This window comes from Equus caballus, chromosome 25 (assembly GCF_041296265.1).
Source record: "Equus caballus isolate H_3958 breed thoroughbred chromosome 25, TB-T2T, whole genome shotgun sequence".
Taxonomy (NCBI): Eukaryota; Metazoa; Chordata; class Mammalia; order Perissodactyla; family Equidae; genus Equus; species Equus caballus.
This window is the reverse complement of record NC_091708.1, coordinates 27,343,859-27,356,766: the sequence shown is the minus strand read 5'-3', so window position 1 is coordinate 27,356,766 and position 12,908 is coordinate 27,343,859. Positions and strand designations below refer to the sequence as shown.

The 12,908-nt window shown below is 55.8% G+C and overlaps 2 protein-coding genes across 12 annotated transcripts in view; one reads left to right on the top strand and one right to left on the bottom strand.

Annotated features, from left to right (window-relative positions):
• AKNA (AT-hook transcription factor) overlaps positions 1–12,908 on the top strand; it is a 103,376-nt gene that overhangs the window by 65,741 nt on the left and 24,727 nt on the right. The window contains exon 23 of one of the 11 annotated variants that reach the window (XR_011432631.1): positions 8,035–8,129. The exons of the other annotated variants lie outside the window; for them this stretch is intronic. The gene's annotated coding sequence lies outside the window, so the exon portion shown is untranslated. Of the gene's footprint in view, positions 1–8,034; positions 8,130–12,908 lie in introns of those variants that run through there. 11 annotated transcript variants of the gene reach the window in all.
• LOC100050034 (alpha-1-acid glycoprotein 1) lies at positions 9,027–12,145 on the bottom strand. The gene is made up of 6 exons (XM_001488149.5): positions 11,824–12,145; positions 11,287–11,429; positions 10,984–11,054; positions 10,081–10,188; positions 9,761–9,864; positions 9,027–9,208 (listed from the first exon to the last, which is right to left on the bottom strand). Exons 1-6 carry the CDS (start codon positions 11,935–11,937, stop codon positions 9,143–9,145), a joined length of 606 nt encoding a protein of 201 aa, XP_001488199.1. The 5' UTR covers positions 11,938–12,145; the 3' UTR covers positions 9,027–9,142.

Genomic DNA, 12,908 nt, shown 5'->3' with positions numbered 1-12,908 from the left:
AAACAAAAAGACAACCCACCAACTGGGAGAAAATATTTGCACATGATATATCTGACAAGGGGTTAATCTCCATAATATATCAAGAACTCACACAACTAGACAACAACAACAAAAAACCATAGGGTCAACAAATGGGCAGAGGATATGAACACATATTTTTCCAAAGAAGATATTCAGATGGCCAACAGGCACATTAAAACATGTTCAACATCACTAATCATCAGGGAAACGCAAGTCAAAACTACACTAAGATATCTTTACACCTGTTAGAATGGCTATAATCACCAAGACAAAAAATAACAAATGTTGGAGAGGGTGTGGAGAAAAGGAGACCCTTGTACACTGCTGGTGGAAATGCAAACTGGGGCAGCCACTGTGGAAAACAGTATGGAGATTTCTCAAAAAATTAAAAATAGACGTACCATATGACCCAGCTATCCCACTACTGGGTATCTATCCAACGAACTTGAAATCAACAATTCAAATAGACATATGCACCCCTGTGTTCATTGCAGCATTATTCACAATAGCCAAGATGTGGAAGCAACTCAAGTGCCCATGGACTGATGAATGGATAAAGAAGAGGTGGTGTATGTATACAATGGAATACCACTCAGCCACAAAAGACAAAATCGTCCCTTTCACAACACCATGGATGGACCTTGAGGGTATTATGTTAAGCAAAATAAACCAGACAGAGAGAGACAAACAGCATATGATTTCACTCATACGTGGAAGATAAACAAACACATGGACAAAGAGAACAGATGAGTGGATGCCAGAGGGCAAGGGGATTGGCGGTGGGCGTGAGGGGTAAGGAGCACATATGCATGGTGACCGACAAATAATAATGCAACTGAAACGTAACTGAAATTACACAATGTTACAAACTATTTTAAGAAGTATTATTACTCTGTGCTTACAATTATGTATTCTTATTCATTTCAGATATGTTCAATAATTATTCATGTTTTGGTGTAGTTGGTAGTTGTGATTTGAATGGATACATAAGCTTTCATTCGCTTCCCAGATTCTAACTGATCAATAAATGAAAAGCAAAAGTATAGATTGGAACATCTGATGAAGCCATTTGGTTCAAAACTAATTCAGCCTGACCTTGTTTTTCCAAAAGGGTCTGACATGGCCTGTCGAGCGTGCATTGTACATTGTCTGTCTGCTTTATGTATTTACTGTGTACCAAAGACAGGATGATGCCCTCAGACAGGGATGTGGCTGCCCCATATGGGCATTTCTTTAGGGATAAGCGTCTCTCCCTAAACTAAGAATTAGTTCCCGACCTGCTGTGCTTGCCTTGTGACCCCTCACCTCGTGACCACTGACCTGCTGTGCCACCTAAGCTCTCATGACAGTTGTAAAAGGGACATTCCTATCCTAAGTGATGCGTACATCTTTGTTCCAAGATGGTCCATACCCACTCTGCACACCCCTCGTCTTTGGTGCCCCTCTCTCCTTGGGGAAGGAAGGCTCCGGGCTGGTCCTCAGATCTGGCTCATAATAATTTCAGCCCAAGTTTGGTTGTTAGATTGATTATTGATGATTTGCATCAACATAACTTACTGAATCATGTCCTCTCTTTACAGTATTTTGTTTGATGTTTTCCAGCTTTATTGAGATAGAGTTATAGCTGTAGAGTTTTATATTGTGATTTTTTCCCTTTGAGGTAAGTGTCACAGACCAAATTCCTTCTCCACTCACCACACTATTCAAGAGAGAGAAAAGCATATGTCGTGTGTAAGACTTTAGCGTTATTCAAAATAGCCAGAAACTGGAGACAATTCAAATGTCCGTCAAAAGTAAAATGGAAAACCAAAATGAGACATTTTCACACAATGGGATGTCACTCAGGAATGAAAAGGAGTGGAATGTGGATGCAGATAACACCATGAAGGAATCTCAGAAACCTGGCACTGAGCCAAGGAAGCCAGACTCGCAGAGCTCCTACCATCAGGTTCCATTCATATCAAGTTCTAGACACGCCAGTGCTAATCTATAATGACGGAAATCAGATCGGTGGCTGCCCAGGGCGAGGAGGACAGCGTGATTGCCAAAAGGCCCGGGAGGACTGTCTGCAGTGGAGGGCGACGTTCTGCATGTGCACTGTGCTGGTGAGGACACATGTACTGTACACCTGTGAGAACCCATTGCACCGGAACCGACAATGTGTGCATTTCACTGTATGCCAGTTACAGCTCAGCTAAGACGATTCAAAAATCTCTCCCCCAAAACAGAGTTGAAAACAGGAGAAATGAAAGAACACTGACGATTTTTAATGCTGTGCCAACTTGGCGATGAACAATTGAATCTCTTTCTCGTCATCCTGGCCAGAATTGGAATTCCCTTTTTTCTCTTTCTCTTTGATCAGCTCAGTTTGTGTTTTGAATTTGCATTGCTCTAATCTGAGTCTTGGAAAAATGGTTGGAGTTCTTCGGGAGGGGAGAGCACAGGTGAGAACACGGAGTGTGAAGGACCTGGCAGGGCTGTGTGGCTGGAGCCTGTGATGGGTTTGGAGGGACCAGGGTGGTTGCTGAGAGGTTGCTGGGATCTGAGCCTGCAGGGCACGGAGCCAGGCTGAGGAGTTCGCAGTGGACTCTGGGGAATTCAGGGGTAATTGAGTGTGTGGGGGTGAGTATTCAGATTTGTTCTCTAGATAGATCACTCTGTGTGTGCAGTGGGGAGGGTGGGAGGACAGGAGGAGGGGCAAGCGTCTGGGAGAGCAGCGGGAGGCTGCGGCAGTGGTCCAGGTGTGAGATGACGGGACATGGGACGATGCCAGACACTGTTTATTTCAAGGAGAGGCTGCACGATGGGTGGGGAGAGAACCACCATGAGACCTGGGCCATTCAGGCTCCTGCCCAGAGCCCAGAACTTATCACACACATATCACACACACACACACACACACACACACACACACACACAGAGTTTACTGAAGAACACATAAGCACTTCTGTCACTTGGGATCTGGTCCTGGTCCTGGCACAGAGTGACCCACAGCCCTCAACATCCTCTATCACAACCAACACTGTTCACACCCTGGGGAACAGTTCCTCGCATTTGGCACTCGGTCCCTGAACCATCGGGCTGCTGTCCCCGGCTGTGCTGAGCCTTTGTGGAGGATGCTGCTACCGACACAGGAGACGGACCTGCTTCAGAGCTCAGGGAGCATCAGAGGAGACTTAGGGCTCAGAGAAAGCACAAGTGACTAACTTCCCAGTTTCTCCCTTTCAGCATAAAGCCAACAAATTCTTGCAATATCCAAGCTTGTTTCCCAATACCATGGTGAGTCCATTTCTTGCACCGTGTGGTCGGGGAGGCCTCCCGAGGGTGGCGGGGCTCAGAGAAGGTGCTCACGGAATGTTCGTGGATGCCTGCAGCCCCATCCGAGGACAGTGATGGGTGCCCAGCAGGCAGGGGTGTGGTCGGGGTACGTTGTAGAGCCAGCTCTCAGGCCACCAGGAGGGTGAGGAAAGAGGCCGAGAGACTGCTGAGAAGCCTGCCTCACCCCGGGAGGGATGAGGGACCAGTGGGGAGGGGGTGCATCTGAGAAGAGATGTTAGACGTTGGACCCACAGGACTTGGGAGCTGGCTAACTCTCGGGGGTGCTCAGGGAAGGAGAAGGGTCTAGAACGACTCAGATTTCTGGCTGACCAAACAGTTGGCGCCGATCCAGAGATGGGAACTCAGGAGGGGAGTGAGTTTGCAGGGAAGAAGCATTTGAAGGGCCAGCTGGCATTCAACCACTGAGGAATTAAGTCAGAGAGACTGAGACTCTCACACAAACAACCCAGAGACGGCAGGGGACCCCCGAGTGGGATTCCGAGTCCCCGCCCCATTCAGCAGCCTTGGGCCTGAGAAAGGAACCAGAGCTGCCCTCCGGGTCTGCAGGCAGCATGCAGCCTCAGCCCTGCCTCCCAGGGGTCACCTGGGGACGGAGCTCCCCAGAGCCAGTGCCCCCACAGTTCACCTGGGAAACCCCAACATGTGCCCGCTTGGGGAGTTCCCAGGGAACCACCACCCTGGACTCTGTGCTGGGGCAGAGCCAGAAAGGGGTCCCCGCTCCTTCTGTGCACTCATCCGAGAGCTGGAGGTGGCGCCAGCACACACTCACCCCTCGGGCCAGGGGCCACCAGGCAAGAAGTCACCCTGAGGGGCTCCTCGCCCAACAGCTGGCCCAGGAGTGGATGGAGAGCCTGTCGCAGCCTGAGGACAGCCAGGCCGGGCCCACACCCTGATGCTCTCTGAGGAGGGCGTTTATGGGGGGGTTTAGGGGGATCCTCTGCCGCCATGCCCACCACGCCCTCAGAACCAGACTCTGGAGCTTCAGGGAGGGATGGAGAGAAATGCTGACAGGATTTCCTGCCAGATGCTGGCAGCTCATGAGGTCCCATCTCAGGCTGGCTGCTTTGGGGGCTCCACCGGGAGGACAGCAGCCTTGCAGAGGGCACCCCAGCATCTCCCAGCCTGGTCCCGTTCCGGTGGTGGAGGGAAGTCCCATGGCCTCTCCGCGTCCTCTCCCCATGCACGGCCTGCACTTTGCTCCTCTGGAGCCTGGGGTCCCTTCAGTAGAATTTCCTGAGCATCTCTGAGCTGTAGGGTACCGGGGTGTGAGATGGGGAAGCCCTGGCTCACTATCTGGTGGGGAGACAGAGGGACAAGCATCTTCTGCTGGGAGTAGAGACATGAGCTTGAACAAGATGGGAAAGTTTTGGGGGACCCAGGAGCGAGGGGCTGAGTCAGGGCAGGAAGAACCCGGGTCTGGACGGGAAGTTAGGGTTTCCACAGACAGAGAGGGGAGGGAGGGCAGCCCAGGGGCCGAGGCGGGGGCCGAACTCCAAGTGTCAAGTGGAACGTGAGCCAACGCCCTCCTTACTCTGCACCCTCGTCTCTCTTGAGAAATTGTCGCTGGGGTTTTTGAACAGCTTCTCAGAGGCCCTGCGTGTGAGTGCGTGACCCTCAGAGTTAGGCTCTGCTCACCGAACCTGCAGGAACCTGGACTCAGAGAGATGTCAGCAAATGGAGCCAGAAAAGTGGACACACAAGGAGCGTCCAGCATCAATGCATCCGTAGGGCATCCTCTTCAATGGCCTGTCCTCAGAGGCCTGTGTCTGAGGATAGCAAGCGGCCAGCGTTGCTGTGACAGAGGTTGCTGGGTGGGAACAGAGGCTAAGGCACCATCCACGCTCAGTCCCCGCGAGGACTTCTGCCCCCAATGTGGTCTCTACCTCACAACCAAGTGGGGCGGGTCTTTAGGGAACCCCGGTTCCATCCTCTGTGTGAGGCCAAGGCGCATGCGCAGGCCTGTGCGGAGCTGGTGGAGATGCCCGCTGTGCCCTGCTCATGGGGCAGGACGGTCTCGCTGGAATTTGGGGACCAGGATGCAGCTCTGAGCGCCCGTGGGGTCTCTCCACTTCCGAGGCGGTTCGTTCCATGTCCTTCGAGGCTCAGGTCTGTGGACAAAACTATCCAGGCTGCGCTCCCCAGGCCTGGACGGACGCGGGGAGGGGAAAGGCCCTGGTCCTTGGTGCCTGACAGACGGCCAGAGGTAGCCCTGTCACCTTGGGCGGGTCACACTGCTCCTCTGGGCCTCAGTTCCCCTCTGTGAAGTGGGCTGTAGTGAGGATCAAATGAACTAGTGTCTGGAGGACGCATCGTACATGGAGGGCGGCCGGTACCCACAGCGCGTCTGAGGCTGCTGAAATTGGCCCTGATTGTGCCCAGGAGAGTCTCCAGCTGTCAATCAGCAGACTGCGCATGCTCAGTGGCCGGGGCCCTGCGCTTCAGGAAGCGGACCGGGCCTGCGCTGCCCCCTGCTGGTCGGCCGCCGCACAGCGCCTGCGTCGGAGGCTTTCAGGCCGGGATGGCTTTTTGTTGGTTTTCTGTTTGGCTGTTTGTGTTTTCGTTCTTGGTTTTTTTTTAGCTCTGCCCGTGGGGAGTTTTGGGTAACTTTCAGGCCGAGCTGGTCCTCCAATTCTCAGAAGGTGTGTGGGAGCCCAGCAGTCACCCCGCATAGTCCCCGAAGGAGGGAGGAGGATTCAGAAGCCTGTTTATTGGGTTCAGCTGATTCGGATCAGCATCTCCTGGGAGCTCAGTGGCTCCGGGTGTGGACCCAGCCCTGCCCGCCCAGCCCTCCGGTCATGGGCCTCAGTGGCTGCACGTACAGAGCGTTTCCGTGGCCAGGCCACGGACAGAGCTGTTAGCTAGATGATCCTGTGGGATCTCCCCGGGGACGCAGCTCCATATGGCTGTTTCCGGTGGGGAACCAGAGCCCTTGCAGGAGGAGAGGCTGGGCCAAGGTCCTGCTGCTGGAGGGGAGCATCGGTTCATGTGCTTGCTGGCCATCTGTGTGTCTTCTTAGGAGAGACGATGTTCAGATCCCAGCAAAGCCCCTTTCTCACTCTGTCCATAATGGAGCTTAGAGAGTGGGGGGTCAGCAATGAGAGCAGAGTTCACATCTGCCGGGCAAGACGCCAGGGAAAGACTCCAGCCAGGTCCTCCCTCCTCCTTCCTGCTTTATTTGGGCAAGCTGCTTCTTATCCCCCTGTCTCCCTGCCACACTTTATTCCAGACACAGGGCCACACCCTCTTCTTGCCCATCACCACTTTCTAGGAACCCTACACTGCATGGCCTCCAGTGAATGCAGGAGTCACTCCCTAGAAAATGGGTGCTGCATCTCATGAGGTCGGCCCATGGTCCTCAGACTTTAACCCACCAGCCCAAGTCCTGCAGGGCCAGGCTGGGCAGGGACCTCTCCACCTGCTGGCCTGGGTGATTGGACCAGACCTGCTGCCTCCTGCAGACCCCTAACTGTTCTTGTCTTGTTGTTCCAGTGCCCCCCACTTGCACGTGGGACTCCAGTATGTGACCTCTGCCAGGAAGGGGGTTTTCTGCAGAGCCTGGGATGATCCTGGTCTGTCCGAGATCTGGCTCTGGGATTAGAAGGTCCAAGGAGGCCTCGGGGTCCATGTTGTTCCTTCCACATTCAACCCCAGGGCCGAGCACATGGGCTGGCACGTGCTCTATGGTGAGGAAATATTGAATGAATGGGCAGATTGAACTACTCCTTCCTGAGCCCCTGTTCTGGGTCAGACACGCCCGTTTTCTTCCTTCATCTTTCTAACACATCCCTCCAACTAGGCCTTTACTCTTCCCATTTTAGAGGTGGAGAAACTGAGGCCCAGAGTGTCAGGACCAGAGGCCCAGTGGGGTCTTAGGACGGGTTGGCTCCAAACCCCAGCAGAAGGCAGGCCACCACCGCTGTCCCCAGGTGAGGAGTGGGCTGAAGCCCCTCCTGAAGGCCCCGGGGACCCTCAGGAGGAGGCCCCCCAGCACAGGCCCTGCCTGCTCAGCCTCAGTGTTTTCAAACCAGAAGGGGCAACAGGCTGGTCATCAAGAGAAGTGGCTGCCCAGGGGACCAGCCCTGGAGCATCTGCTGGGACTGAGGCTGCCCTCCGTCCAGGCGCCACCATGCGGGCTCCTTGTCCTGCACTTGTCCTCCTCCAGCCAATAATATGGATTTATAGATGGATGGACAGATGTTGTAAACTGAGGAGGGGTCCTGCCTTGCATCCTCCGTAGGAGGCCGGAGAAGAAGGGAGAGGCCAGGGGCTCTGGGGCACACCTGCCACCAACTGTCACAAGCCTCTCCGGAGCATCTGTCTCTGGGACGGACGTGGCTGGGAACCCTCCACTGGTGACTGGTGGCCCATGGGGCACCTTGAGACCACTGGGCCGTTGTAGGATGGCACAGCTGAGGGTGACGGGTGCCCAGCCTCCCCGTGGGTGGCGAGGCCTTTCCCAGGGGCTCCAGGGACAGACACACTCACGGAGGGCCCGGGAAGCAGGCCGCCACGGTCCCTCCCACACCTCCTCTGAGACCCCGCTCTACTCCGGGGTCCCTGGGACTCTGGCCAGTGGGCAGCTCCTGCCAGGCCGTGTCCTGCCCCCACCCTGTAGCAGCGCATACCTCAGCTCTTCTGGAATGTGTGTGCATCAGTGATATCTGTATATTTGAGGCATTTAAAAATCTATTTTCGTTACGATGGCAAATGAAGAGAATGAAAATCAATCTCAAAAAGAAAAGAAGTGGGCCAACAAACCCAAAAACATTCCCAAAGGCGCCCAGGTCTGTGGTGTGTGTCCTCGACTTGTGGTCCCTGAAGTCAAGTGTGTGGGGGGCGGTTGGACGCTGAGTCCCCCGCCAGGGGGCCTGCTGGGTGCACATTCCCAGACTCTGCCTGCCTCCCTCTGGTGGCTTCTGTGTCTCCTACTTTCCCCATCTGCCTGTCAGAGCCATAAACCTTTTGACTGGAGGGGCCTGTGAGGAGGGGCCCTGGCTCCCATGGGATGACCTCACCCATAGGTGTGGTGTCCTCCTCCTGGGATCAGGCGAGTGTCTCAGGATGTGTCATGGAGACATATAGCCCTTCTAGCCCAGGCCCCAAGCCCCCGCGTACCCCAGGTCTGCCCCGGGCTGCCCCAGGCCCGTGCCTTTGCCACGATGCTCCTCGCAGCCCCCCTCGAGTCTTCCTGCCTCCGCTTTGGCCCCTCCCGCCTCGCCTCCCCTCCCCTCATGGCCAGGGGCATGTCCTCAGTAAGGTCCGCCTGCTCAGACCACACGCCCGAGTCCTCCCAGCCCCTCGTCCACCTGAACCCCTACGTGGTGTCCTCCGCCTCAACTTCCTCCAACGCGTCCTCCCAGATCCTTGGGCTGCAGCAGGAACAGATGTGCTATCCAGTTCCTATCTTTCCAGACCGGTTCAGACGCCCCTTCCAGGCAGCCCACCCAGACTTCCCTACACAGGGAGAATTGTCTCCGAGCTGGGCTCCCACTGTGCTCAGGCCCGTGGTCATCTGTCCTGGCACGGGTGCTGGGGTCCCAGGGAACCCTGTGAACCAGGGGCAGGGCCTTGTCCAGTGCTTGGCCAGGGCTCAACTCAGGGCGGACTTCAATGAGAATGAATGAATGAAGGAGCGAATGACAGAATGAGTGAATGACAAGTGCCCGTCCCAAAGGAAGAAGCTTTATTGTTGTCACTGAGGGAAGGAATGGAGGTACAAAGCGTGGGCAGGGGCTGAGGGCACCTCCAAGTCCCTGAGGCCCCAACCCAGGGCTGCGTCCTCCTAGGCCTCCTCCTGTTTCTTCTTCCTTTCCTCCTCGTGCTCCTTATCCAGCGGCCCACACTGATCCTAGAAGATGGGGAGAGAGGGCATGGTGACAGGGAGAGCGGGGGTCTCTGGGGGAAGATGGAATGACCTGTGACAGTGGTCCAGCCCACCCAGGGCTCCAGCCTGGCTCTGCCACTTCTGAGCTGGGTGACCTTGGGCGAGTCACTTTCCCTCTCTGAGCCTCAGCTTATTCACCTCTAAAATGGGGCCTCAAACCCTTGGGAAAAGCTGGCGTTTACTGAGTACTTATGCCCGCCCATCCCTCATGCTGGCCTCCTGCATCCTCACCACCATTGTACAGATAATGGGACTGAGGCTCCAGGAGGCCGTGTGGCCTCCGTTGTCCCCTAGCCAGAAGGTGGGGCGGCAGGCCACAGGCCAGGGCACCACTTCCAGCATCTGTGTCCATCAGCCCTTTCCCATGGTTCCCGGGAGCAATGGCGGGGGGGATTTGTGCCACTGGTGTCACAGGTGTCTCGTCTTGGCTGGCAGCTTTGCCTCCCTGAACCTCAGGGGCTGCCCCAGGCAGGACCACCCTCAGGGTGCCCACTGCCCAGCCCTCCTTGCACTCACCTGTTTCTCATCAGCGTATATGATTTCCGACTTGTCCATGCCCACGCACGCAATGGATTCATAGAACTCACTCATTTGCTCCTGGGTCACCTCAGGCCTGTCCACTGCAGGAGGGAGCACGGGGCTGGGTGAGGATGCTGGGAGCCTGGGTGGGAGGCCAGGGAAGCCTGGGGTTCGGGGGGCCCAGCCCCAGGACCGGGTGGTCCCAGGGTCAGGCCTGGCTAGGAGGCAAGGGCAGGATGTGTTCCTGAGGGTCCAGCCCCAGCAGCAGAGGGTCCCAGCTTGAGGCCTGGGTGGGCGGGGGTTGGAGGGGCCCCTACCGTAGATGGCCAGCCCCACATTCTGCTTGTCATCCGGGAAGTAGAGAATCATGAAGGTTCTGGGGTCCTTGGTGAGCCACAAGTAGCCAACATGTTCTCTGCCCAGCGCTGGAGGAGGAAGCCTCTGGTGAGACCACAGGGACAGCATCACAGTTCCCATCACACCTGTGAGGACACTTGTGTGCCCAGGGCCACACAGCCAAGGGGTGACTGCCAGGGGCTCACTTGGGCCCCATGTCCCTGGCTCCTACTGTGCGCCAGGCCCTGCAGGAGCCCATTCCTCGTGTGGAAGCCCAGGAGCTGCACGCAGACTGTGGCCATCAGCCACTTCCTCCCCGTTTTGCAGATGAAAACGAGGCCTGGGGAGGGACCCGGGGCTGCTATGTGCTGTGGGTCCACGTCCATCGCCATCCTGTGCTCCTACTATGTGCCCTCTCTGCAGTGATGGTGCGACGGGGGTGAAGTCACTGCCTGCCCAATGCGCAGGCTGCCCCCTTAGTAACCGGGGGATAGAGATGGATGATTGAGAGGCGGCACGGAGCCAGCCTGGGGTTTCATCCGAGGTCTCACTGCAAGTGTGTGACCTCGGGAAACTACTTGACATCTCTGTTTTCCTGTTTGCTCATCTGATTGCCTAATGTCCTCCTAGGGTTGTCTGTGAGAATTAAGTGGGTTAAAGCATGCCAGGGGCTTCAGGGTGCTGGGCACAAAGTCAGAACTCGAAACTGGTGACTATTACAGTGTGCAGGCGCCAGGACCACGGAGACAGAAGAAGCAGGCCTGTCTCGTATTCTCTCTGTGTCCACAGCCCCAAGGGCTTTGGCCTCATCCCTTCCTGTCGACTCGCCCGCCCACGTCCTCCCCATTCCACACAGCCGCTCTGTGCCCGAGGGCTGCTCTCACCATGTTTGGATAAGGTCCCTTTGTCGCGCTGGACATTCAAGATGCCGGAGTCATAGATGCACTGGTTGCCACTAGGGCCAGAGTGAAGGGGCAAGAAAAACAGTTAGTCAGTCAAGGAGAAGTGGACAATCACCCATCACAGACACCTGGGGTCAGGAGTCTGCTGGCAATTGGGGTCAGCCCTCCCCATTCCATGGAGGGGAAGGCCGAGGCCAGGAAGGGGACAGGCCTTGCTCCAGGTCCTCCGGCGGCTCAGGGTAGAAGCCAGAAGCTGGGGCTGGGCTGGGCGTGTGGGGGTCTCACATGGTCGAGTACTCCCTGAGCTGTATCGTGTCCTCCCTCTTGTTGGGGGCTAAGTAGAAGAAAGCCGCCTGGAGCTTCTTAGTCATCTCAAGGTACTCAGGGTTGCGGAAGGCCGACGCGATATAGAACCACTTGCCAGAGATCTGGGGAGAAGCCAGGAGCAGGTGAGGGAGGCTGGGAGCCGGAGTCTCGATGGTCCACGGGACAAGACTCCAGCACACCTCTCCCTCCAGTTTGCAAACAGCAGGACTGGAGCCCCAGGAGAAGTTTGGACGTGCAGGAGCTCAGGCTGAGGGTCAAGCATCCCCCTAAGCCAGTGGCCCACCCTTGTCCAGTACACAACTGTCCCCTGCTGTGGACCTGACAACGAGGCTTCTGAGTTGGAAGGCAGAGGAAGGCCACTGGAGGCTGGTCAGAATTTCACCCCCAGAGCCACGAGAGGAAACGGCAGAGTCAGAGGAGGGGGCTGACCACAAGCCAGCAGGGCAGAGGGAAGCCCAGAGAGGGAGGAAGCTTTCCAGAGGGCCCAGCACTCACCCGGTCCAGGGTGGCGTCGGTGATAGGCGATGCCCTGAAGTTGGCACACACTGGGCTCTGGGCGTCCAGCAGAGGAAGGAGGCTAAGGACCGTGAGAACCCAGGGCAGCGCCATGCTGAGATGGCGAGGCACCTGGAGACAACGGAAGTGGTGGCTGGAGGGTGCAGTGACCTTTATCAGGAGCTGTGGGCAGATGTGACACCATCCGGTGGTGGGGAAATGCCTTGCACAAAACCTGCCCTCCTTCCCTAAAAGCAAGCTTGAGGCAAAGCCTCTAAGCCCTGGTCTAATTTGGGTCCTTGAACTGAATGCCAGGCTTTTCAAGGCCAAGGTGGTTGTGGGCTGGACGGATATTTGTCAACATGTGGATTTCAAGAGTCAGGCCTCTCAGCAAACTGTCATGTCATCTAATTCTTATGCACTGACTTGGGAGGGCTCCAGCCGTACATCAAATGTTGAAGGCAAGTAAGACTTCCCAGGCTTCAGTGGCGTGCAGGGGTGAAAGCTGAGGGAGGGCTTTGGGGGTGGGGGTGATGGGAAACACAGATGGAATTCAACTGAGTGGGGTGAAAACTGTGAAATAGGAAAAGTCCTGAGGGTCTGACCCACCTCCAAGGCAGGGATGCTTCCGAAGGAGGGGGCATCTATGCTAAGTGTCTATTTCCAGGACAAGTGTTACTTGAATCATCTGCCAAGATCAAAAACAGGAAATCGTCCCTATCTTGGCTCCACCCCTACCATGCCTGCAGAGAGCCTGTCTGTGTCCTCAACAGTCCATCCCCAGTCCTGGCACAGGGCCCAGCACGTGGTGGGCCTCCCTAAATCTGTGGGATGAAAAATCCACTGCCCATTTGCATTTCTACCTGAGGGGGTCCAATCTCCATCCATAGGAGTCAAGAATTTTGAAACATATTAATATGGGGAGTGACGTCAGCATCACAACACGCAGAACTCTCGCCTGGGACTCTCCTCCAAGATATTAAATAAAGGACATTTAAATACCAACAGAGGACATTTGCACAACACAAAAGACGTCAGAGAGACCCTTGCAGCCATACGTCTGAAGGTGGAGGTGCAGGACCCCC

Bases quoted from the DNA above. Each gene is read 5' to 3' on its own strand.
- LOC100050034 (XM_001488149.5), bottom strand. From the start codon at position 11,937: ATGGCGCTGCCCTGGGTTCTCACGGTCCTTAGCCTCCTTCCTCTGCTG. The intron at 11,430-11,823 runs GTGAGTGCTGGG...GCTTCTCCCCAG, and splicing joins CCGACGCCACCCTGGACCGG to ATCTCTGGCAAGTGGTTCTA. The intron at 9,865-10,080 runs GTAGGGGCCCCT...TCCCTCCTGCAG, and splicing joins TGTGGGGCTGGCCATCTACG to TGGACAGGCCTGAGGTGACC.